Below are 25,643 nucleotides of genomic sequence, written 5' to 3'. Positions count from 1 at the left end.
CATCTACTTTACCCTACTCTATAACCCTTAACATATGACTTAGGCAATTATGCTATTAGGCTAACCAAAAGTAGATGTAGAGTAGAGTAGATGTAGAATAGAGTAAATGTAGAGTAGATAAAATGAGTAGAGTAAATATGATTTAGGCAATTATGCTATGAGGCTAACGTTATGGATTATGATCTCCTCCCCTCTCAGGCTCCAGGGGACAGACGTGGTGATTGCTATCTTCATCATCGTGGCCATGTCCTTTGTGCCGGCCAGCTTCGTAGTGTTCCTGGTGGCAGAGAAATCCACCAAGGCCAAGCACCTGCAGTTTGTCAGCGGCTGTGACCCCGTCATCTATTGGCTGGCTAATTATATGTGGGACATGGTGAGGAGGAGGCAGTGTGTGTGTGTGTGTGTGTGTGTGTGTGTGTGTGTGTGTGTGTGTGTGTGTGTGTGTGTGTGTGTGTGTGTGTGTGTGTGTGTGTGTGTGTGTGTGTGTGTGTCTGTAAATACTGAACACGTCCTCTCCTCTGCTCTGTCCTCAGCTCAACTACCTGGTCCCTGCCACCTGCTGTGTACTCATTCTCTTTGTGTTCGACCTGCCGGCATACACCTCCCCAACCAACTTCCCTGCTGTCCTCTCACTCTTTCTGCTATATGGGTGAGACCACACACACACACACACACACACACACACTAACTCAAAAACATTTACTTTTTATTTATCATGAATATGGTATGATGCTCTGCACCTCAATTTTCCCCGAGGTTGGAAGTAGAACGATTCTAAGAGAGAAATATATCTCCAATCTTGCACAATTATAACCAAGATTGTGCGACTGTAAAATACCACAGGGAATAGAAAATGTGTTGTTCTTAATAATATGGGTGACCTGACCCTTTAAAGACCTACTTCACCGGTGGAAATATGAAGGTCTATTGAACTCTGGCGTCCTATGTAGTGTAAATGTACAAAAAACTAGAAATCGGTTCATCGGTCAATGGTCTCACTGTCTAACCCTACATTTTTCATCACACAGTGGGAAATGTAGGGACAGCTGGGAGAATAAAGGGAAGACTAAAGGGGAGACTGAGGGAAGAAAAACCTCATTCATTATATTATAATAGTGATTTTATAATGATAGAACATTGGTTCCATATGGGTGAAGTGTTCCTTTAAGAATTCATTTAAAATCGCACAAGATACGAATCAGGATTGTCACATGAATGGATTGATTTTCAGCAGCCCCTCCTTGATGCTTCAGTGCTGTGATGTTGTGTGCTTGTTTCTTTGCAGCTGGTCCATCACTCCCATCATGTACCCAGCATCCTTCTGGTTTGAGGTCCCCAGCACGGCCTACGTCTTCCTCATCGTCATCAACCTCTTCATTGGCATCACTGCTACTGTGGCCACATTCCTGCTGCAGCTCTTTGAACATGACAAGGTGTGTAACGCATTAAATAAACATTGCATTTAAAGGTTCAGTAAGTGGAGTGGTCAGTTTAGCTAACCTCCTGTCAGTGACTGCAGTTAGCAGTTCCCTCCCTCGTCCCCACGTCACCACATTAATGCAGTCTTCGAGCAGCTAGTTATCTAGCATCATCTCAGATCCATAAGTGCGATAAAACATGATAAAAACCATCAAAACAGACATTGGGAAGGATTTTTACATGCTCCGCCATTGTAGGCGCATATCCATTCACCCAGGTCAACCCGGGTCCGCTGCTGGCCGAGGCCCATGGGGGGACGCCTTACCAACTGAGCTAAGGGCGCCCCCTTTTAACACATATATTGACATAAATAAATCGCTTACTTCACCTTTAATATTCTCAAAATAAAAGCCTTAGAAGTATCGAATTTCTCAAAGTAAAAATGTAAGACATTACAAATGTGCGGTCACATTGCCCTTTTTGCAAGTGAACTAGCATCACAAAGCAAAATCACACGTGAGCTGAGGATATTCATTCATTAGACGGACAAAAAAAAGAAAAAAGCAGGAAGCACGAAGTGAAAACTGCCAAAGTGTAAATCATGGAGATATTGTGTTTAGAGTGATTTGGTGCCATCAGCACATAACTGACTGCGTGGTTAATATATCCGTAGGCTATAGAGTGCGGGAGAGGGAAAGAGAAAGCGTACTGCCTGTTCTACAATCTAATGTGGGGTAAAAAGAATAATTAAATACATCTATTAAAAAAGAAAAACATCCAATTCTTGTTGTTTCATATGGTTAAAATAAGATATGTAGGTTATGTCAATGCAACGTTAAGTAGCTTGTAGCTCACGATGGGAAACAAATCGTTTTCACTGTTTTTTGCTGCTGGACACGTGCAGCTCGCGTGAAGAGTATGCTCCAGCTGAGTTGCAGCTGAGACACACCAAACTGACACCAGAGTATTTACACTATAATCCATTAACATAGGAAGATAAATAAAAACAAACACTTCATGCAAAGCGCAGCGTGAACCTGTTGGCACTGTGCGGGAGACACTCCCCTCTCCTTCATCTAATCGCTGAACACATCAGCATGTTTACTCGTCCTCTATCAAATGTAATATATTAGCTCGGGGCTCCCGGTCAAACCACAACTAATCTTCTTAACACTGGTGACAACAACACTTTCCCATAATGTGAAGCTGACGGCGATTTATTAAAAAAGAAAAGAATAAGAAAAGGCACAGTGAATCAGTTTTATTTATTTAGTTGTATTTGTATAGCCCACTATCACAAATTGACATTTGCCTCAGTGGTCTTTACATTCCATACAATATGATACAATATGATACAATATGACACCCTGCCCTTACACCCTTAACAGTGCCTCCTGCATTTGGGTCAGATTAAGGTCGGGCCATATTCACACCACAAACAAACTGCAGCAGAGTTGGTTTGGTAGCACTCAGAGACCACCTCTTCAGCTGGGTCTCGGAGCGCTTGTTTGGTCCGCCTCTGAGTGCGATTTGCTGTATTCTCACCTGCCTGAAAGATGCGCACCGAAGGCGGAAGTGCACCTGAGTTTGTTTCAACTGAACTAAACACGGCAGGTGTGAATACGCCCTATTGTAGCCTACCTTGAAAAGCGCTCTATAACATAAATGTATTAGCCTATTACTCTGTATTGCAGCAGCATCAGATGTGGCTCCATGGATGTTTCTGTCTCTCTATTTATTCACTTTTTCCTTTCTCCAGGATCTAAAAAGAGTGAACAGCTACCTGAAGTCCTGCTGCCTCATCTTCCCCAACTACAACCTGGGCCATGGCCTGATGGAGATGGCCTACAACGAGTACATCAACCAATACTACGCTAAAATAGGTATACTCATCACCAAGCTGCTTCACACACAATGCATGAGAATAGGGGGGAGGAGGGGGGTATGCGTAAAGAAACATTTCAATAACCTTGTGTGAATCTGACTTGCGTTAGGCCTAATTGACCAAAAGCTTTAAACGTAAAGCTGTCTACTTTAAAATAGGCCTAGAATAGGTTGAACTGTATTTATTTTTTATTTGTGACACAGGCAAATGTATTTTTAAGAATCTTAAAGAGATCTAAGTAGATCTAAGTTGCTGTGAATCTGTGCTTTCAGGCCAGTTTGACAAGATGAAGTCTCCGTTCGAGTGGGACATTGTCACTCGTGGACTTGTTGCCATGACAATCGAAGGCTTTGTGGGCTTCCTCATCACCATCCTCTGTCAGTACAACTTCCTGAGGAAACCCCCGTGAGTGTTTGAGTGTGTGAGGGGACAGCAAAGACTGTCGCTCCCTTTGTGTGAGGGGACAGCAAAGACTGTCGCTCCCTTTGTGTGAGGGGACGGCAAAGACTGTCGCTCCCTTTGTGTGAGGGGACGGCAAAGACTGTCGCTCCCTTTGTGTGAGGGGACAGCAAAGACTGTCGCTCCCTTTGTGTGAGGGGACAGCAAAGACTGTCGCTCCCTTTGTGTGAGGGGACAGCAAAGACTGTCGCTCCCTTTGTGTGAGGGGACGGCTGTGTTCGGAAAGCCATACTAACGTCCTCACTCCTATATACTCAACATCTATATACCACATACTTAAAGATCGATTGTGTATGCGAGGTGAATCGAAACATTCACACTGAAGTAGTAAGCAATAAAGAATTTCATCTTCTTATAAGATTCTGTCCGTTTAGACGCTGTTTAGCATATTACCGCCCTCCACAGGTTAGATATAGAACTAGATTTTTGCATACAGTCCTGTGCAGGAAATGCATAATTGGAAATAAAGAATTAAAAAACAACCTTCCTTGCAATGCAATGCATTGTGGGGCGGTTGAGTAGGAAAAGTATCCAAACGATCCATACCCAAAATCTTCCCGGAAGTAAGTACTCATCCGGGCATTTCTCGCCTACCCAAACTCGCATACACAACCGTCACATACTCAAATTGACGTCAAAATGAGTATGAGTAGGACGTTAGTATGGCTTTCCGAGTGTGTGAGGGGACCGCTTTGACTGTCGCTCCCCTTACAATCAAAGAGGGAGCTTTCTACAGCTTCCTGTTTACAATGAACAACAACAACAACGTATCAAAGAGGAGTCAACGGATACACACACAAGCTTCTCCATCAACAGTAACAGTCATAACACAGACAAATCCAAGCACACAGACATCACACAAATATACACCGCAAAGTCAGCAGAGCTCAATCTTTACTGTTAGTGTAGCGGATAACAGAAAATAAATCGTGCAAATAATGGTACAACCATGACATTTGGTGAATTTCTTCTCTGGGGCCTATTCATCAAAACTGCCTGATTGGCCACTCGAAAATCCAAGATGGCCACCAAGTTTTATCGTAGAAATGTGTGTAGTTGTCCTTCGTCAGTCTTGAAGTTATACAGCGTACTGTTGTCTGTACAGTGTGAACAGGGAAGAGGACTTTTCATGATGCAGATGTTCCACAATGTGAACAAAACTATACAACAGAAAAACAGATATGGAAATCCTTGACAGGTGGTATTTGTACCCTATGATCCATCCTTCAATCTTTCCTGTCTTGACAGTAGATGAGAAACAGATGAGCTGAAGTTAAGCGACCATCCCAAATGTTTTCAGGTCCTTTCAGAACTCCCCTGAAGGATGCAAATGATTAAAATGCATTGTGGGAAATGTAGGATATCACTATTTGAGGTGAAGGAAGATGCCAAGATTAAAAAAAGGAACACCAAACAAGTAATTGAAATAAGTATTTTGTGTGTGTGTGTGTGTGTGTGTGTGTGTGTGTGTGTGTGTGTGTGTGTGTGTGTGCGTGTTTGTGTGTGTGTGTGTATGCGTGTGTGTGTGTGGTTGTGTAGGAGGGTACCAGTCAGCCTCCAGCCCATAGACGATGATGATGTGGATGTGGCGTGTGAGAGACGAAGAGTCCTGCGAGGAGACGCCGACCACGACATGCTGAAGATTGAGAACCTAACAAAGGTCAACCTGAGCAGCTCCACATAGGGATTAGAATCTGCACAGAAATGTTATCTTGAAAATACTCTAAAAATCAATACATCTCATGACAGTTAAAATAGTCTATTCATTATTATTTATTATTTCATTTTACATGAGAAAAATAAATGATATGATGAAGGTAAGGAAAAACACTTCCTATCTTACATCTGCCAAACTCTACCTGCAACTGTTTTAAAATATACTACAGTACATTGTAGAATATATTGAAAATAACTATATTGTATGTGCATCCACGTCATTTTCATGGCAGCCATTCAGGATTCCCTGTCTAAATATGTCAGTGGTTTGGACTCTTTTTTATCAGCTTGTTGTGTAACTTGATGTATTCTCATTGTACATTGTGTTTGTGTTTTTGCTTTGCATTTTTTCATTTGACCCGACGTCATTGGAAATAAGTCTCACCCCTCAATTGATCTTTCCAGTAAAAATAAAGGTTGAATGAATGAATGAATGAATGAATGAAAAGGAGCTGGCACTAAAACATTGGTTATGGTCCTAATGTATATATCTGCACGTGTTCTTTGTGTGTATAAGGTGTATAAATCCAGGAAGCTGGGTCGTATCCAGGCAGTGGACCGGCTGTGTCTGGGCGTGCGGCCTGGGGAGTGCTTTGGGCTGCTGGGGGTGAACGGAGCGGGGAAGACCACCACCTTCAAGACGCTGACGGGGGACGAGAGCACCACGGGAGGGGAGGCCTTCATCGACGGGAACAGCATCCTGAAGGACCTGCTCCGCGTGCAGCAGAGCATCGGCTACTGTCCACAGTTTGACGCTCTGTTTGACGACCTGACAGCCAGGGAACACCTGGAACTCTACACCCGCCTCCGGGGCATCGCCTGGAAGGACCAGGACAGGGTGGGTGGCACACACACACACACACACACACACCTCCTCTCGTAAAACAGATCTAATCGATAAAACTATTTTAATCCCACACTGATGACAGGTCAAGTATTTTTAATCATGGTTAAGTTATATGGATGGACACCTACCTCGACATCTTAATTCAGTGCAAGTCCATTGACGTAGAGGGCTCAGGGCACTATGATAGAAAGTTACAGCACTGCTTGTTTGGATAGCAACAGGTTAGCAACGATCATTCTATTTTTAGCCTTTATTTTCCCGCTTTAGATATCTATCATTGTTTGATCAACGATCATTCTATTTTTAGATTCTATTTTCCCCTTTTGATATTTATCAATTTATTAAAAATATATTATATCTTATTTTGGCTATCATTGTTTGAGCAATGATTTGATAGAGTAACAGTTAAAGGTTAGACGTTAAGGTGTGTGTAGCGTATATGCGTATAGTGTTGTGCACCAGACGTTTTACACGTTAACTAGGGCTGTGTCAAAAAATCGATATATCGATATATCGCGATAATTAGTTTCGCGATATCGTTTTTTTTATGATTTTTTTTTGCTTTTTTTTTTTTTTGCTTTTCAAGGCTTTATTGACAGTGCAGAGATACAGATCTGAAATGGGGCAGAGAGGGAATGAAATGCAGAGAACAACCACGGGTCAGATTCAAACCCATGTCTGCTGTCAGGCCTGAGCCTCTAGAATACTGACTATTGAAGTTAGATCAGTTTTGTTTATAAGAATACTTAACATTCACTGTGTCACAAAAGCACACTGATGTGTTTGTACAAGAGTGAATTGGATTTGTTATTTTGATGTTATGACAGCTGCAGCAGTGTTTGATCATTTGCCAAAACCAAAAAAAGGAAGAAAATAGTAAAGGACTTCATTTGTCTGTGCAATTATCAATATATTGTGCTGTTATGTTTGACAAGGCAACTTGTTTATGTAATATCGCAATATATCGTGATATATCGTATCGTGACCAGTGTATCGTGATACGTATCGTATCGCGAAGTCCTTGACGATACCCAGCCCTAACGTTAACGCGTGTAGACGTGTGAGGCGTTCAGGTCTGCGCATGGTGATACGTATTACACCTCATACACACACCTACGCAAACACGCACACACGTAAACATACGTACGGAAACACACACACACACACATTCAAACTCAACTAGACTACTTTTAAAATCACTGTGTTTCTTATCTGGTTTTGTTTGTTTAGCCAATGGGAAATCTTCACACATCTTCTTAATGTACTGTCCTCTTCACAACCTATTTAGCTGCATGTCCATAACACACTGATATGACCTCTGCCCCCTCTAGGTGGTGCAGTGGGCATTAGAAAAGCTGGAGTTGTCCAAGTATGCAGACATGCCAGCCGGCACTTACAGTGGGGGAAACAAACGCAAGCTTTCCACCGCCATTGCTCTGATTGGATACCCTTCACTCATCTTCCTGGTAAGACGTTTGAATGGATTTTTGATCTACTGCCAAAGTAGATTCTGAGTTCATTAGTACCAAAACTATCCCTGCATTCCAATACCCATCATTTCTGCTATTAAGTGTGGTATAAAAAGATGTAGTATGTCCCAATTCTTGTGGTCAGATTTAGTATGCCTACTATATCCGGTCGAGATTTTTAGTGTTGAAATCAGCCGGCTATTGGGGCGATTCTGACCGACAATCCAGTGTGCACCAGAAGTGACGTAACATCGATGTAGCCTCTGAATGAAAACAACCAGGGATGCCATGAATATACATTCACCGGCCACTTTATTAGGTACAGCGGTTCATTTTCTTGTTAACACATATAACTAATCAGCCAATCACATGTCAGCAACTCGATGCATTTAGGCATGTAGACCTGGATGGGACAACCTATTGAGGTTGAATCCGAGCAACAGAATGGGGAAGAAAGGGGTTTTAAGTGACTTTGAACATGGCAATGTTGAGGGTGCCAGGAGGGCTGTTATGAGTATTTCAGAAACAGCCAATCTACTGGGATTTTCACTCCAAACCATCTCTAGGGTTTACAGAGAATGGTCCGAAAAAGAAAAAATATCCAGTGAGCAGCATTTGTGTGGACGTAAAATGCCTTGTTGAAGTCAGAGGTCAGTGGAGGATGGGCATACTGGTTCGAGATGATAGAAAGGCAACAGTAACTCAAATAACCACTTGTTACAACCAGGGTATGCAGAATACCATCTCTGAACGCAAAACACGACCAACCTTGAAGCAGATGGGCTACAGCAACAGAAGACCCCACCGGGTGCCACTCCTGTCAGCTAAAAAACAGGAAAATTAGGCTACAATTCTCACAGGATCACCAATATTGGACAATAGAAGATTGAAAAATCATGCCTGGTCTGATGAGTCTCGATTTCAGTTGCGACATTCAGATGGCAGGTTCAGAATTTGGCGTAAACAACATGAAAGTATGGATCCATCCTGCCGTGCATCATCAACCATGCCATGTTCAAAGTCACCTAAACCCCCTTTCTTCTCCATTCTGATGCTCGGTTTGACTGAAGTACATTGTCTTGACCACGTCTAAATGCCTAAATGCATTAAATTGCTGCCATGTGATTGGCTGATTAGCTTTTTGTTTTTATAAGCCATTGAACAGGTGTACCTAATAAAGTGGCCAGTGAGTGTATATAAGAAAGACGCAAGATCAAAGCGCGATGTTATGATGAAATGAATAAGTAAAAGTATGTCCCAGTTGTATGGCCCAGCCTACTGCATCCTACTAGATTATTTTTATGATCAGCTGTAGTATGTAGAATAGAAGAAAAAAAATTGAGATTTGGAACGCAGGGTTATATGTTAAAAGAGAAAAAGTTTAATTTCATCAATATCACAAATAGAAAATGAAAAAACCTTATAGATGAAAAGATGAGTGTAAAGTATGGTTTCCAGCTGCCTGCCTATAGAAGTGTGTTGTTGTGTTGCGTTCCAGGATGAGCCCACCACTGGGATGGACCCAAAGGCTCGCAGGTTCCTCTGGGATCTAATCATTGACATCATCAAGACTGGACGCTCTGTGGTGCTGACATCACACAGGTGAGACAGACATTGTAATTTGGGCTGTGTTCGAAAAGCCCTACTAACGTCCTACTCATACTAATGTCCTATTCATACTAACGTTCTACTCATACTCATTTTGAGTTGGTTGTGGTTGTGTAGGCGAGAAATGGCCGGATGAGTACGTACTTCCGGGAAGATTTTGTGTATGGATCGATAGGTTACTTTTCGTACTCAACCGCCCCACAATGCATTGCGTCTTTTCAAACAAGGTTTTTTTTTTTTCATTCTTAATTGCTTCTGGGAACCTCGCATACACAATCGATCGTTAAGTATACATGTTGAGTATGTAGGAGGGAGGACGTTAGTAGGGCTTTTCGAACACTGTGACACTGTTTGAACCCCAGTGTGCTGAACCAATCCTGTCCTGTTGTTGTGTACAGCATGGAGGAGTGTGAGGCCCTGTGCACCAGGCTGGGCATCATGGTCAACGGCAGGTTCAAATGCCTGGGCAGCATCCAACACCTCAAGAACAGGTCAGCACAATCCCCATCCAACTGCCTTATGTGATGTATAGTCCCCTCCAAAGGTATTGAAGCATTGAGGCCAATTCCTTTATTTTTGCTGTAGACTAGAAACATTTGGGTTTGACACCAAAATATTAATATGAGACAATAGCTTTCATTTCACTTTAATTTATTTTAAGTCTATCTGTTCCAATACTTTTGCTCACCTAAAAATTTAGTGTTCCTTTACAAAAAGTACTATCTTCTCAGTTGTGTATCAGATCCAGATGTGAATACCTGGAAATGAAAGCTGATATGTTGATCTATTGTCTCATATTCATATTTTGGTGTCAAACCCAAATGTTTCCATTCTACAGCAAAAATAAAGGAATTGGCCTCACTGTTCCAATACTTTTGGAGGGCACTGTATAGATCTGATCTGTAAACAGAGTTTGATGACAGTCTTTCTTAATGGTAAATGGATAGTTTTTATTCAAATATCATTTGGTTATACTTGACCTTTTCCTTGTTTAGATAAAAAAAAAAAAGCAAACCAGTAACTTTGTAAGAAAATGAGAAAGCTCAAGGTAAGCTTTTATGAAAACACAAATATTGAGATAAGAAAAGGTATCTGAAGCTCAGGTACATACTGTATGTATATACGCAGATTCTAAATCCAAAATGAATGTCTTTACAGATTATTTTCAATTTTCCGTTATTCATTTATTTCTTTAATACTGGGCAAAACCCCAAAACATATTGTATAGCTCAAAGCACATTGCAATGTGCCTGTGTTCTATTCCAGTCCAGAGCTTTTACTACATGTCTCTCCCTCTCTCCGTTCTTTCCATATTATCCCTCTACCACTGTCCTAATGAATCTTACACAAAGGGAACAATATCACACACAAATGAAAAATCTTTAGAAAAATGCTGTAGTTATTTTTTAGTTACATACTGTTGTTCTCAGAAGTATAAGAACTTATTCAATCCTATACCTTGTCATGTTCCAGGTTTGGAGATGGCTACATGATCACAGTGAGGACCAAGAGCAGCTCCAATGTGAAGGAGGTGGTCCGCTTCTTCAACAGGAACTTCCCTGAAGCCGTGTTGAAGGTAGACTACTGCACATTCCTCCTATTTTTATTTATTTGAATGTGTATTTACATATAGCATTTAAAGCAGTGTTGTAAAGTAAAGTACTGTTGTTACTGTACTAAAGTAGATTTTTGGAGTATCTATACTTAACTTGAGTTTCTATATTTACTAGAGTTTTTGCGTGCGAAAATATAAAAAAAGTTCCTCGTACCTACTTTAAATACCACCCATTAAATTCAATTGTGTGGAACATCTCTGCAAAAATTGTTAGAAACAAACAAACACATTTGAATAGAAAACATCTGTGGGTTTCAATACCCTGACCCTGAGCGATCAAACCCTCCCTCAAGTGTGCTTGTGAATGCTCTATTGTAATGTGAAGTATCAATGTGGTACATACGTCATAGGTCCTATTGTTTTCCACTGAATTATTATAAGGGGCCGAGCAGCAGGGCTGCAAGGGCACTATTGTTCTTGTCTGAATTATTCCTTCTTCTTCTTCTTCTTCTTCTTGCGTTGTAGTCCATGTCACCATGCACACACACTCACTGTGTAACAAAGCTCATGGCCTGCAGCTTTCTTTATTTGTTTTTGATAAAGATATATATATATATATATATATATATATATATATATATATATATATATATATATATATATATATATATATAGGGGAAGGTGGGGTGATTTGTGCATTTTGGAAGTTGCAAAACCCATTGTTTCTAGAAAACCGTGGAAGAAATTGGAAATGTGACCACATATTTAAGAAGAGCCATCCATTTGACTCATCCTGTAAAGAAGGGAGACACAAGGAATAAGATATAAGCACATTTAAGCTCAAAAAACTGTGTTTTGCCTTTCAAAGTAAAATTTCCATGATCAAGGTTTTTTGATTATTGTGTCTGAACAATTATAGACACGTTTGAAAACATTTGACACATGTTTTAGTGCTTTGGTATGCTACACTTTGAGTCTATATAATTAGCACAATGTCAACCCTAAATTGCTGCATCATGCCTATTATCCAAAATTCTGGGGATGGGGTGATTTGTGCGCAAGGGCCTGGGTGAGTTATAAGTAAGTAAGTAAGTAAAATGTATTTATAAAAGCACATTTATGACAGTGTGCACTGTCCAAAGTGCTGTACATAGTGCATTCAGTAGGTAAACAATGAAGGTAAAATAACAATAACCAAAATAAAAGACGTAAAGCCCATACATCCACATAAACACAGATAGTAGTGCAGAGGTAAGTAAGTAGTGCAGAGGTTAATGGGGAGGAAACACCAGGGTGTACATATGGGTTTTGAGCCTTGATTTAAAGGCAGAAATGTAGGGGGAATCACATTTGTCAGGTGGCAGTTGGTTCCACAAGCACGGAGCAACTAGTGCAAAGTACATTTCTGAGAGTTGTGCCAGTGGCATGGCTGTATACGCTGGTCACCAAAAGAAAGTGATTGTCTACAGTAGCTCAGAAGAGAGTGACATCTCAATTCCACTTAACGACACCACTGATGAGAGTTCAGATGGCCAGAAAGATGATGATGGTGACTTTACGTGGGGTGATTTGTGCGACAAGACAACTTTTTTTCCGAAAGCTATATTTCTTAAACAGTTTATTCCAGATCCAAAGTTTTTATTGCCAGGGATGCACAACATCCTGAAATATATGTACATATTTGAGTTGGAGACATAACTGTCAAGGCCTCACTTTAAAATCACTTTGAGTAAAAAGTTGCACAAATCACCCCACCTTCCCCTATATATATATATATATATATATATATATGGGAGAACGGGGTAATCTGAGCCACTTTTTACATTTGCTCCCCTCTAAGCGAGCTAAAATGATTTATCACTCAAATTTACACATTTCCTATTAATTCAGGATGTTTCCCAGAAATGGGCGTTAGCAGAATTTTTTCAAGACAAAGGGCAGTGAAAATATGATTGTTTTAAAAAAAGTTGTGATGTGGCTCACTTTACCCCAGCTGTGGGGTAAACTGATCCACTTACTTTTTCCACTCTGAAACTACCATAACAACACATATTGTAACAGTAAGAAGAATCCTGAAAGCTAGCCACGCATTCCAGAACTAATGTCGGACTAGTAAAAGAATGATGGGGTTTGGTCAATTAAGCAAAGCAAATTTTCTAAACACTTGAAAGTAACTCTGAACAAAATACAAAATCAAATACAACATATTATAATTCAAAAGGTTTTAATAAGATTCAAATGAAAGATAGAAACAGTTAGATAAGAACACAGTCTGGGGGTCAGAACACAGGACCCTTAGAGCCAGCTAGTGTCTGGGGGTCAAAGCATAGGAAAATCAGAACCAGCGAGAACAACCTGGGACTCAGAACACAGGAGAAGACCCAACTGGATTATAACATCAGCCTGTCATACTCTACAACTAGGCCTACTCATTCCAGCCCTGAAGGTTACAGGGAAAGATGAGAAGGTGCTCTTTCTGTGTGGTTGCCCCAGGTCGTCTTCCTGGTGTATTTCCTTGGCATGATGGTTTTCTACAATGTGTATGACATTAAAATAAAACATATGTCATGTAATATTACATTAAAATATGTTTAAGACTAAACTTAACTTGTGCCTCATGGTGTGAGACAGTGGCTCACTTTCCCCCACAGCATTTGGCTCACTTTCCCCCACCACCACAATTTGAGAAAAAACTACCTCTCTTGGCATTTCAGGCTAATCTTCAGTTATCAGCATCACATGGTTTCATATGTTGGTAGTTCATCAACACGTATGATATAAGTTTTTCTACGTGAATACATTTGCTTGGGCACAACAGTTGATTAAGTTGACAGCAAGAAAATTTACTTTTACATGCAAAATACCTATTTTGGTGAAAAAACATGCTTACCACAGCACCATGAGGTCCTCTCTTTCAGGGCCATGGGGAAATGAGAGGGGCTTGACAACATATATCTCACATGACCACAAATGTTTTCCGTTGCCTAGATACAGGGGGTGGCTCACATTACCCGATGCCTCAGATTCCCCCGTTCTCCCCTATATGTTTTTATATATATGTATATATGTTTTTATATATATTTGGTAGAACTTTATTATACATTACAATGAGCGTTGAGTGAGGATTTGCTTTGGACAGATGACGTCCTCTTTCTTTTGAAGTTGTTTCAGACATTAAAGGGGTAGTTCAGTATGTTTGAAGTGGGGTTGTATGGGGTACTTGTGCATAGTAAGTCTGTTACCTTATGGAGATGGCTGTGAGCGCAGTCACTATATGGAGTTTGGGGGAGACGTCGCTGTAGCAGGAGTCAGCCTTGTACTGTCTCAGAGGGGGACAGCAGAAATATGAGTTTTCTTATATGAACGCTTACCTCAAGCATGAATATCCGTTCAATTGTACCCTAAATTTAGGATTTTTTCCCCTCAAACTCCCTAAAATGACTGCCATCTCCATGAGGTAACAGATGCCCAAGATCCTCATACTTATACTTATATACATAAAATACTGAATTATCCCTTTAAAGTGTCTGTTGTGGTGTTTGCAGGAGCGTCACCACACCAAGGTGCAGTTCCAGCTGAAGTCTGAGCGCATCTCCCTGGCCCAGGTCTTCAGTAAGATGGAGCAGGTGGTGGAGGTGCTGGGGATAGAGGACTACTCTGTCAGTCAGACCACGCTGGACAATGTGAGTCACCAGAGCGGGACACTTAGGGTCAACATGGGTTCAGGACATCCACAAGGAAAGATTGAATAGATTTGATCGGGGCTGTGTATCTTTTTTTTTCTTTTTTTTTAAGTTGTCCTTAATTTATTTGACTCAAATGTGATCATGTAGAAACAATACAGGAGATCTACAATGTGGGGCTACTGATTAATACAGTATATACTGTTTTTTTGTATAATTTTTTTATTTGGAAATGTTTATGAACACAGAACAGAATACAGAGCATACATTTTAGCAGACATATCCATAGTCTTTGTTGTTTACATACACATACAAACAACAATATCCCACCCAGCCCACCCACTTGAACATGTAGTACACACACCTAGAATAACAAAAAGAAGAAAATAGATAAATAAATACAATAAAAATAAATAAATAAAATGGTAAGCAAGGTCACCATACTTAGCCGTGCCAAACCAGGATGTAGATCGGAATAGAAATGATTCCGATCCTTGGGGTCACGATCCAATTCTAAATCCATTTCTTGATTCAGTTCAAAAGGAGGATTTCAGGATCTACTCCATTCACTGTGTTGTGGCAAATTATGGCATGAAACCTTTAATACATTAAGTTCATGTCTTATCTTGTAAGCCTTTTCTTCATCTGAAACTTATAATGCGTGTTATTTATTAAGGCAACTCAACAGTACGAGTTTTAGGGCCAAAGGAGAGCAAAAGAAAATCAGATAAAGAAGATTTTTTTTCATTATGTCGAGAAATGTCCAGAATAAAGACGAATAGTCCAACATGCTATTTGAGTTAGTGGGGCATTTATGTATTTTCAACATACTACAATTGAGATGCATGTATTGGGATATACTAAATCTTTTTCTGGGGATTGGAATGCAGGGTAAATGAATGATATTTTGTTGCCCAGGTGTTTGTGAACTTTGCCAAGAAGCAGAGTGATAACGTGGAGCAGCAGCAGCAGCAGGTGTCTCCCCCCGGTGGCGGTCAGTCTCCACTGCAGCGTATCCTCAGCCTGCTGAAGGCCAGACCAGCCACCACAGAGCTCAGTGCTCTGGGCAGCGACGCTCCCGAGGAACTGGAGAGTGACGACGATGAAGGCCTCATCAGCTTTGAGGAGGAAAGGGTGAGCGGACCACACCTGCTTGGTTGGTTTTCACAATACAGCTCCGGAAAAAAATTAAGAGACCAGTCTGGATTTTTCGGAAATCTTCATCTCTACATAACTTATTGAAAATGCTCTTAATGACATAACATTCATTGGAATTTGGTAGAAATGTTGTCAGTAGTTTATATTATAAGCCCAAAATGTTCCTTCTACTCAAACAAATGCCTAAAAATAGTAAAACAAGTTACACTGAACATTTGGAGTGGTCTCTTGATTTTTTCCAGAGCTGCATTTTTATTGTCGTTTTATGTATACAACACACACAAACAAACACCTGCACCATCACAACAAGGACATTCAAAAAAATTAAATTAAATTAATAAAAAATCAATTTAAAATGAACTAATAGCCATGTAAGGCTCCCAGAGCTCGACAAAGTCCCTCCTCTTGCCCTTAGCAACATAAGTCAATCTGTCCGGTCCAATACAGCTTGGCAGCTCTTCAATCCAACACCTGGGTTTGTATAATTACATTTATAAGAAAACTTTTATTTTTTATTAATTTTTTTCACTTCAATTTTTCATTGTTAAACTCGCACAGACAGTCCACAGTCAAAACAATACAGTAAACAAAAAAAAACAGGAACCAAACAGAACAATTGGTTTGGGAGTTACATTTCTAGCAGTTCCTCTGAATCTCTCAAGTCATTTGTTCCTGTCCATATTCCTCCTGGCTGCTTTGGTCCATTTCTCCCACTTTTCTTCAAGCTGTGTCTGTTGTAGTCTCAGGCGGTGTGTCAGTTTCCCCATCACAGAGAGTTATTTCTTCTACTACACCTGAAGACTTTCATTGTTAAAGTCAAAATAAGCTACAGAAGGAACTACACAGGTGCATGAACATGCCCTGCGTTCCAAATCACATACTTTTTTCTTTTTACTACACTACATACTAAAGTACAGAAGAGTTGTAGGGCCACAGGAGAGAAAAAAAATCAGATTAGAAAGATTTTTTTCTTCATTTTGTTGAGAAATGTCAAGATTAAAGACGAATAATCCGACATGCTATTGGAGTTAGTGGGGCATTTAGTATGTATTTTTTAGCATACTACAATTGACGTGTATGCATTGGGACATCCTAAATCTTTTTCTGGCATAGTAAATAGTAGGGAAGTATGGGGATTGGAACGCAGGTTTAGTTAGGTTTTTATTTTAGGACCAGATCTTGGGAAGGATTCATACTGTACATTCATGCAACTCTCTAATTCTGCAAATGGATTTTCCAAATTGTGGATTTGTTTCAGTTTAGAATAATGTATAGTCAAAGAACATCCCATTATGTTGTCCCTGGTGAACCCCTTCCACCCTTGTGTCAAGATGGAAGATAAAATCAGGACGTTTGTACATCATAATACAATCAAACGCTTTGAAGACATTATACAGTACAGCTGTTTGCATATGTTGTAGTTGTACTGATCATGACCATAGATAGAATATAAAAGCACATTAACTGTGAAATTGAAAACTGTTGGCTTCTTCAGGTTTGCTTGAGAAATACAAAGAGAAATACCTTCTAACAAGTGAATGTGTGTGTGTGTGTGTGTGTGTGTGTGTGTGTGTGTGTGTGTGTGTGTGTGTGTGTGTGTGTGTGTGTGTGTGTGTGTGTGTGTGTGTGTGTGTGTGTGTGTGTGTGTGTGTGTGTGTGTGTGTGTGTGTGTGTGTGTGTGTGTGTGCCTCACGTGTGTCCGCATTTGTTTGGCAGGTGCAGCTCTCCTTTAACACAGACACTCTGTGCTGAATGAGCCTCTTAAAGAGAGAGAGAGAGTAAAAGAGAGAGTGAGAGTGAAAAAGTAAAAGAGATAGAGAGAGAGAGAGAGAGAGAGAGAGAGAGAGAGAGAGAGATTGAGTGAAAGAGGGAGAGAGAGATTGAGTGAAAGAGGGAGAGAGAGATTGAGTGAAAGAGGGAGAGAGAGAGGTATGAGGCGGTGGTGTGAGCTCCTTGGCCTGCCTGGAGAACACAGCTGCTGATTGAACAGGACCAAAGCTCTGTGCACTGAGGACCAGCTCTGGGCAGATGATAAAGACTGAGGAATGTAATGTCACTTTATTGGACCAGGGACAATGTACAAAAAGAAAACCCATCAACCTTGTTTAAGTCAAGGACAGGTGTCATGTACCAGTTTGTTTTTTTTTCAGCAAATTTGCTATTTTCCACCTGTAGTCCCTGGGCAGGTAAGTGTGCAGAAGAGGCACAGCTTGTAGTGGGATGTGCTTGTCTTGGAATGTTTTCCATATGTATGTAAATGAGAATGTATATCTTTATAGGTGGCAGGCCAATACTGTGTTGAAGGAAGCTCTCCTGGGTGATATGTTAACAATGTGTCCCTGCCAAAGGGCCCAGTGTACCCAGAGTGGGCCCTTGATTTCTGTACCAAACTAGACCTGCCTTGAGAAGCATGCTGTGATGAAGCTGATTCCCACACTAGTAATGTTAGAACAATCTATTTTTCTGTGGCAAGAAGAAGAAGAATGATTTATTTTGGATATTGAAGCAGCTATGGACTGACGCGTTTGATTTTATTTATTTATGGGGGTTTATTTTTTGAAGGCACTTTAGGAGGAAGAGCCAGGTGTGGACATGCCTGTTGACTTTTATTGACTTTTTACTTGACGTCAGGGACACAAAGGAATGACAGTACACAGCATGGTTATTGACCTGATGACGCATATCATTAGGTTGTGGACTTGACAAAAAAAAAGATCCTCTATTAACCGGACACAGTGTATTATAATGATAAAAAGATATGAATCACTCCATGAAGGTAAGGGGCTTTCTAACTGAAGTGACTCTGCTCATAATCCCCTCTGACAAGAAGTGCACTACCATCACTGTGATACTAAAGGGAACTCTCAGATCATGACCAGCTATTCTTTATCTTGGGTTACAGAACTTGTTCTATGATTTGCAGACGACCCTGTCATGTCTAATGGATTTTATAGGAATTCAAACAAAGGAAAATATCCAATAGGGACAAGCGTACGGATGTTTGTCTGACTGTACGTTGGCATGTGGTTTTTAACTGGTCTCCCTCCTGACTTCTGTGATAACTGAGTTGTAACCTGTCATGTCCAAATAATGATTGTTTCGCTATTTCTTTCACAAGCTAAGTGCTGTCATGTTTTGCTGTCATTTTAAGTGAGCCGTACATCTATGTGAAGGGATCATAGTTCAACAAGAACAAGTTACTGTTTTCATTTGGTTTGTTCTCTGAAAGTCTTTTACTGAAGTATTTGATTGAATCCAGATTGAAGGCGAGACACGGCAGGCAAAACATAGTTTTTTTTTCAAGCACTTGTTTAATTTTGATGTTTTGTCTATTTATCTTCCATAAAATGTCTTCTCTCATACTAGTATAACTAAAAGGTCCAAAATGTACATTCAGGTGTTTATTTGACTAAACCTTAGTCTGTTTTTTTCAATGCTGTGAACCATAAAATCCCAACTCTTAAAGCACTTACATCAACTAAACTTTCCATAATCATTCTTAGAACTATTCTGAAGGTTATTACAGAAGGTTATGTTCACATGTTAATTGTCTGATTTATGATGAGACATATTTACATATATACTTTGGACACTAATATGTTGTAAAAAAATGAAATAAAGATCTTAACGGTAAAATATTAGCCTATTGTCCCCTGCAGTGTCTCGCCTTGAATAAAAACTCTCAACTTATGAAATAACGCTGATTTGTGTGCACCGGTGAGATGACTTATTTGAGTTATTTGGATCTTATTGTGATTGTAACAATATCAAGGTTTGAAAGCTATTGTTAAAACATCAGACATAAGACTCTGGGATCAGTCTAATGACAGAATTCAACATTCGCCCCTCAATATATTTAACATGGATTGATGACTTTGGTTTAACAACATCACATTGGCATTTGGACAAAACACACGACATCATTCACACTCATGTATAATTAAACAGTTGTTTGTTTAACCTGGGTTGGAAGGTTGTCCTTTTATTGTGTTTTTACTGTATATACCCCAGTATATGCCATACATAAGGCTTTTGATCACTATCATAGATTCCTTTGTTCATCGTTACCGCAAAGAGAACCCTTGCCCATTGAATTTCCATTGTAAGTAGTGTGTGTGTGTGTGTGTGTGTGTAGAAAAGCCAAAGCTAACATTAAGCAGTGAGAGGAGCAAGCCTTGATGTGATGTACTGTCCCTGTTCTATTACATGGCTTTACTCTACTCTCCTTTTTTTTTTGGTTTTCCATTTTGTAAAAGTTACTGGTACCTACTTTTCTTTCCAGGTTCCAAAAGAGTAGGTACCATGTACTAAGCAGTGATTGGTCAGAAAGCGTCACTGCCATTGTGTCATCAATGGAAGGCGCTCTATCCTGTCCAACAAGCAGAAAAGCTACTGCAGTGTTTGAGATTGCCGTCTTTCCACTTTTTCTTTTCTTTTTTAAAAATAACATCGCTCAACCAGGCGGTGGGATATACAGCTCTGGAAAAAAATTGACAACTCCAGATTTCCAGTGTCTGTTTAATGTTTGAGTCGGGTTAACATTTTGGATTTCGCTCTATAAACTACTGACAATATTTCAAACAAATTCCCAATTAAGAAAGTTGGTCATTTAGAGCATTTCCATTAAGTAATGTAGAGATGAAGATTGAAGAAAAATCCAGATTGGTCTCTCAATTTCTTTCAGTAGAGTTTTTTTCCTGTAGAACATACACACACTGTATATACTGTTTGCACAATATATGTAATTTGTTTTACATATAGAAGTCATGTGTTGCAAACTGTTTCTTTTATTTCATTTTCACATTTCATTGAATCTACCATAATAGTTAAAGCATCACATGGGAGAGAGAGAGATAAGACATTCATCACAATAACAGACTCTAAAATATCATTTAAAAAAATGCAAGTTTTCATTGTCCTTCATATCATGCCATAAAGAATTGTTATATTAGCAGTCAGAAATAGGCAGGCTAATATTATGGATTCAAATCAGTTGCATTGTTTGTCTGTGCAGCAGTGTGTGTGTGTGTGAACATGGAGGATGATTTAGTCTTCTTCTACATCATCAAAGGCCACGCCGGTCGCTATCAGCTTCCTGCAGACACACAGACCAACAGTTGGTTAATACGGTTATACTGGCTGCGTTCCAAATCGCATACTCTCTTCTTTTCTACATACTACAGCTGAACATAAAAATAATCTAGTTAGGATGCAGTAGGCACACAATTGGGACATACGTTTCATCATAACATGGCGCCTCGATCTTGCCTCTTGCTTTTACATCTGTCTCATCCCCTCCCCGGTTGTTTTCATACGGAGGCTCCGTCGATGTGCACTGGATCGTGGGTCAGAATCGCCCCATAGCATGCTGATTTTAACACTAATAATCTTGACCGGATGTAATAGGGCATCCGGGTATTTTTTTTAGCATGGTAATGAATCTGACCACAAGAACTGGGACATCCTAAATCTTTGTTCTCCTATAATAAATAGCAGAAAGTATGGGGATTGGGAAAGAGGGGACGGTTCCAGGTTTAGAACACACACCGTTTGGTTCCTGGGTTGATGAGTGAAGCTCCTACAAGACGCTTCTTCACTGGACCTGATGGAGAACCGTTCTGCTGCCGGGGCTCAAACTCTGAGGAACAAATACCATCTCTGTAAGCTGCTCAACTAAACCACTGTCAGCATTACATTACATGTCATTTAGCAGACGCTTTTATCCAAAGCGACTTACAACTGGAGCACACATTCATACACCGATAGCAGCAGCAGCTACCACACAGGGTGCTGGCTTACTATCAGGAGACATTTTAGGGTGCAGTGTCTTGCTCAGGGACACTTGGCCTATCCACTTCGCCACAGCCACCACCCCCCATCATCATCATCATCATCATTCACTACTGGTGGACTGGCTTATTCCACAGGTTACACTCTACAGATCACTACTTATGTTTGACAATTGATTTTTTTGTTGTGAATATATTTCTGGGGTATTTCTTTGGAAAGACAGAAATGTGGTAGAAGGGAATAACATGTAGAGAACGACCCGGGTTGGATTCTAACCTGGGTCTGCTGGGAAGATGACAAGTAATTTTATAAGCACCATGGAACATAGGATATTTACATACAGTATGTACTATTGTAGAAATACATTTAATTTAAATCCACCATGAGTAACTTGTGTGTAGAAGCAGAATGAAATGCTGGTCATTAAAACACCATGATTTGCAGACAAAGCACAGAGGGCAGGACCTTGGTGTAGCTATGTGTGGGGCCGACAATGTCACCCCAGTACAGAATACAGGTAGGTCATCCCGATTACCTCTACTCTGCTCAATGCATCACTCTCTTCTGAAGTGTGGCAGCTCACAGTCAACTCAAATGATAAAGAGTCTGAGGGGACGTGATTGGATTTTGAAAAGTGAACTTCAACTGGTGATGCATCCCAGAGGGAATGCCCTTTCCTCCTGCCCCACAGGGACAACAATGCAAATAATCCTTCTGGATTGTTTGTGTCATCCCCTGACTATTTATGTATTTTAATGTATGACAGACTCAATCAAAATGATCCAATCAATCAATCAATCAGTTTTAGAACCGGTACCTGCGGGGCACTCGTGGTGTAGTGGTTAGAGCCCCCGCCGGGTTAGAATCCAGCCCGGGTCGTTCTCTGCATGTCATTCCCCTCTCTACCCCATTTCATCTCTCCAACTGTCTAATAACAAAATAAATATTCTTTAAAAAATAAAATTAACAGTACCTGCGGGCCGCCGCTGATGAATTTTCACTGGACTGACAGAGGGGGACACACCTGGAGGGAATGAAAAGCAAGAGTCAGCATCCATCCCATATAGTGACAGTGGGTTTAACTGAGCATCAGATCCCATTAGCTTCTACTCCACCCTCAATGAGGAACAACTACAACATACATGTACTGTGTGTGTGAAGGAGACAACTACAACATACACGTACTGTGTGTGAAGGAGGCAACTACAACATACATGTACTGTGTGTGTGAAGGAGGCAACTACAACATACATGTACTGTGTGTGTGTGTGTGTGTGTGTGAAAGAGACAACTACAACATACATGTACTGTGTGTGTGAAGGAGGCAACTACAACATACATGTACTGTGTGTGTGTGTGTGTGTGTGTGTGAAAGAGACAACTACAACATACATGTACTGTGTGTGTGTGTGTGTGTGTGTGAAGGAGGCAACTATTACATACATGTACTATGTGTGTGAAGGAGGCAACTACAACATACATGTACTGTGTGTGTGTGTGTGTGTGTGTGAAAGAGACAACTACAACATACATGTACTGTGTGTGTGAAGGAGGCAACTACAACATACATGTACTGTGTGTGTGTGTGTGTGTGTGTGAAAGAGACAACTACAACATACATGTACTGTGTGTGTGAGGGAGGCAACTACAACATACATGTACTGTGTGTGTGAGGGAGGCAACTACAACATACATGTACTGTGTGTGTGAAGGAGGCAACTACAACATACATGTACTGTGTGTGTGAGGGAGGCAACTACAACATACATGTACTGTGTGTGTGAAGGAGACAACTACAACATACATGTACTGTGTGTGTGAAGGAGGCAACTACAACATACATGTACTGTGTGTGTGAGGGAGGCAACTACAACATACATGTACTGTGTGTGTGAAGGAGACAACTACTACATACATGTACTGTGTGTGTGAAGGAGGCAACTACAACATACATGTACTGTGTGTGTGAAGGAGGCAACTACAACATACATGTACTGTGTGTGTGAAGGAGACAACTACTACATACATGTACTGTGTGTGTGAGGGAGACAACTACAACATACATGTACTGTGTGTGTGAGGGAGGCAACTACTACATACATGTACTGTGTGTGAAGGAGACAACTACAACATACATGTACTGTGTGTGTGAAGGAGGCAACTACAACATACATGTACTGTGTGTGTGAAGGAGACAACTACAACATACATGTACTGTGTGTGTGAGGGAGACAACTACTACATACATGTACTGTGTGTGTGAGGGAGACAACTACAACATACATGTACTGTGTGTGTGAGGGAGGCAACTACAACATACATGTACTGTGTGTGTGTGAAGGAGACAACTACAACATACATGTACTGTGTGTGTGAGGGAGGCTCTCAGCCATGGTGAACAGCAGCCTCTTGAGTTCATGTGTGGCCTGCTGGCGCTCCAGTTTGTTCAGAGTCAGACCCTGGAGCTGGACACTGGAGTCTTTCACCAGCACACTCACATCCCCATTCACACAGGCTGACCTGATGGAGAGACACAGGAATACTCTGTTATCAAAGGATGCTATGTACTAGCATGGTAATAATGTTATGATAGTATGATGAACCTTAAGCAACAATAGTTCACAGTATCACGGTACTGTGATTACAGCTTTCAAATGTGTTATGATATAGAACACACATAAAAAGTTCATGCTAAAATACATACAGAAAAATATACAAGTTTACCATTCTATGTAGGCCTACAGTCCAACTCTCATGCAGATTAAAATGGTGTGTACTGGTCTGTATAGTCTCACACACACACACACACACACACACACACACACACACACACACACACACAGCTGGCAAGTCAAAGAATGTTCTGTATGCGCCAGTAGCCTATCTTGTTAGAAGTACTTGATGTTAGACAGTGTGTGAGCTCACCTGAGCTGTAGGACATAGTCCTCTGGAGACTTGAGGACAAACCTGTGTCTCTAAAACAAAGAAGTAGACTACAGTCAGAGCACATCACCAGGACAGACAGTCAGCAGCACAACACTCAATAGAAATAGAAGGCTGACCAACACAACATAACAGATGGTATCATGTATTTATTTATTGTTACAAATTGTTGCTATTTATTAAACAAGGACAAATACAAACATAATAGAATTGCTGTTAACACCTGCTGCTGCTTCTTTTTAAATGTATTTATAAATATTACTCTGTATTAACTTTTTAACGGTCTATTGCTGCTATCTAGCTTGTGTTTTTTTTCTTACTTGTTATTGTATCTTTGTTCTACCCGCACTGAATTTCCCTGAAGGAAACTTCCCAAGGGATCAATAAAGTGTCTGTCTGTATGTCTGCCTGTCTGTCTGTCTGTCTCATCAGACAAACACTTACAAACTGCTGCAGGGAGTCCTCGGTGGTTAATTTCGTGCTCCACACGTCCGCAGCATCAGTCAGACTACACAGCACAGCAACACAAAGACATAACATCATATGGTAGCCTACTTAACCAGGTTCTTTCAGAGTAATATAAAAGTGTTCAATGTATTTGTCGGCCTCACCTGATACTAAATGTTCCTGTTTTCCTCCGTGTGTAGCAGAGATATTTAGTCTGGCTGCTTTTATCTAGCACAGTGCAGTAAGAGGTCTGGTTCACATCTTCCATTGTATTCTGAAACACTTCCCTGTCTGTCTGTCACTGGAAGTTAGACCGCCAGCACCATAGGCCAGCACCTCTTCTTCTTCTTCGTGGGGTTTCATTAGCGGTTGGCAGAGCAGCTGTACGCCACCTGCTGGAGTAGCAGTAGATCACAGGTCTCCTCGGTTGCTTCAATTTTATTTAGGCTATACAATAAAATAAAATGTATTACGTAGGCTATGTTTGCTGCTACTAGATGTCAGAATTTCCTTCGGGATCAATAAAGTATTTATCTATCCATCCATCTCTCTACCTCTATCTATGGGCTATATCCTATCTATATCCATATATCTATCTATCTATCTATCTATCTATCTATCTATCTATCTATCTATCTATCCATCCATCCATCTATATATATAT

General features: G+C 40.5%; 2 protein-coding genes across 2 annotated transcripts in view; one reads left to right on the top strand and one right to left on the bottom strand.

Moving 5' to 3' along the window:
* Positions 1-17,551, top strand: part of abca2 (ATP-binding cassette, sub-family A (ABC1), member 2) — a gene marked incomplete at both ends in the record, with an annotated part of 90,325 nt that extends 72,774 nt beyond the window's left edge. Inside the window, 14 exons of the mRNA XM_080038105.1 lie at positions 199-373; positions 534-649; positions 1,286-1,433; positions 3,179-3,302; positions 3,577-3,709; positions 5,303-5,423; positions 5,997-6,317; positions 7,658-7,792; positions 9,294-9,397; positions 9,802-9,894; positions 10,877-10,979; positions 14,504-14,641; positions 15,560-15,775; positions 17,516-17,551. Coding sequence (XP_079894231.1) covers positions 199-373; positions 534-649; positions 1,286-1,433; positions 3,179-3,302; positions 3,577-3,709; positions 5,303-5,423; positions 5,997-6,317; positions 7,658-7,792; positions 9,294-9,397; positions 9,802-9,894; positions 10,877-10,979; positions 14,504-14,641; positions 15,560-15,775; positions 17,516-17,551 — 1,963 coding nt within the window. The remainder of the gene's footprint in view (positions 1-198; positions 374-533; positions 650-1,285; positions 1,434-3,178; positions 3,303-3,576; positions 3,710-5,302; positions 5,424-5,996; positions 6,318-7,657; positions 7,793-9,293; positions 9,398-9,801; positions 9,895-10,876; positions 10,980-14,503; positions 14,642-15,559; positions 15,776-17,515) is intronic.
* A 2,795-nt stretch (positions 17,552-20,346) lies between these two features.
* Positions 20,347-25,295, bottom strand: paxx (PAXX non-homologous end joining factor). Its single transcript, XM_080040148.1, has 7 exons — positions 25,144-25,295; positions 24,977-25,040; positions 24,515-24,564; positions 23,949-24,109; positions 22,563-22,613; positions 21,347-21,437; positions 20,347-20,894 (listed from the first exon to the last, which is right to left on the bottom strand). The coding sequence occupies exons 1-7, from the start codon at positions 25,245-25,247 to the stop codon at positions 20,846-20,848; spliced, it is 570 nt and encodes a 189-aa protein (XP_079896274.1). The 5' UTR covers positions 25,248-25,295; the 3' UTR covers positions 20,347-20,845.
* Between the last annotated feature and the right edge of the window lie 348 nt (positions 25,296-25,643).

This window comes from Ammodytes marinus (assembly GCF_949987685.1).
Source record: "Ammodytes marinus genome assembly, chromosome: 2".
Taxonomy (NCBI): domain Eukaryota; kingdom Metazoa; phylum Chordata; class Actinopteri; order Uranoscopiformes; family Ammodytidae; genus Ammodytes; species Ammodytes marinus.
Note: the sequence above shows the minus strand (reverse complement) of the source record. Positions and strands in the feature narration are given on the sequence as shown.

Bases quoted from the DNA above. Each gene is read 5' to 3' on its own strand.
- paxx (XM_080040148.1), bottom strand. From the start codon at position 25,247: ATGGAAGATGTGAACCAGACCTCTTACTGCACTGTGCTAGATAAAAGC. The intron at 25,041-25,143 runs GTGAGGCCGACA...TGTGCTGTGTAG, and splicing joins ACAGGAACATTTAGTATCAG to TCTGACTGATGCTGCGGACG. The intron at 22,614-23,948 runs GTATGTTGTAGT...CATTCCCTCCAG, and splicing joins CCCTCACACACACAGTACAT to GTGTGTCCCCCTCTGTCAGT.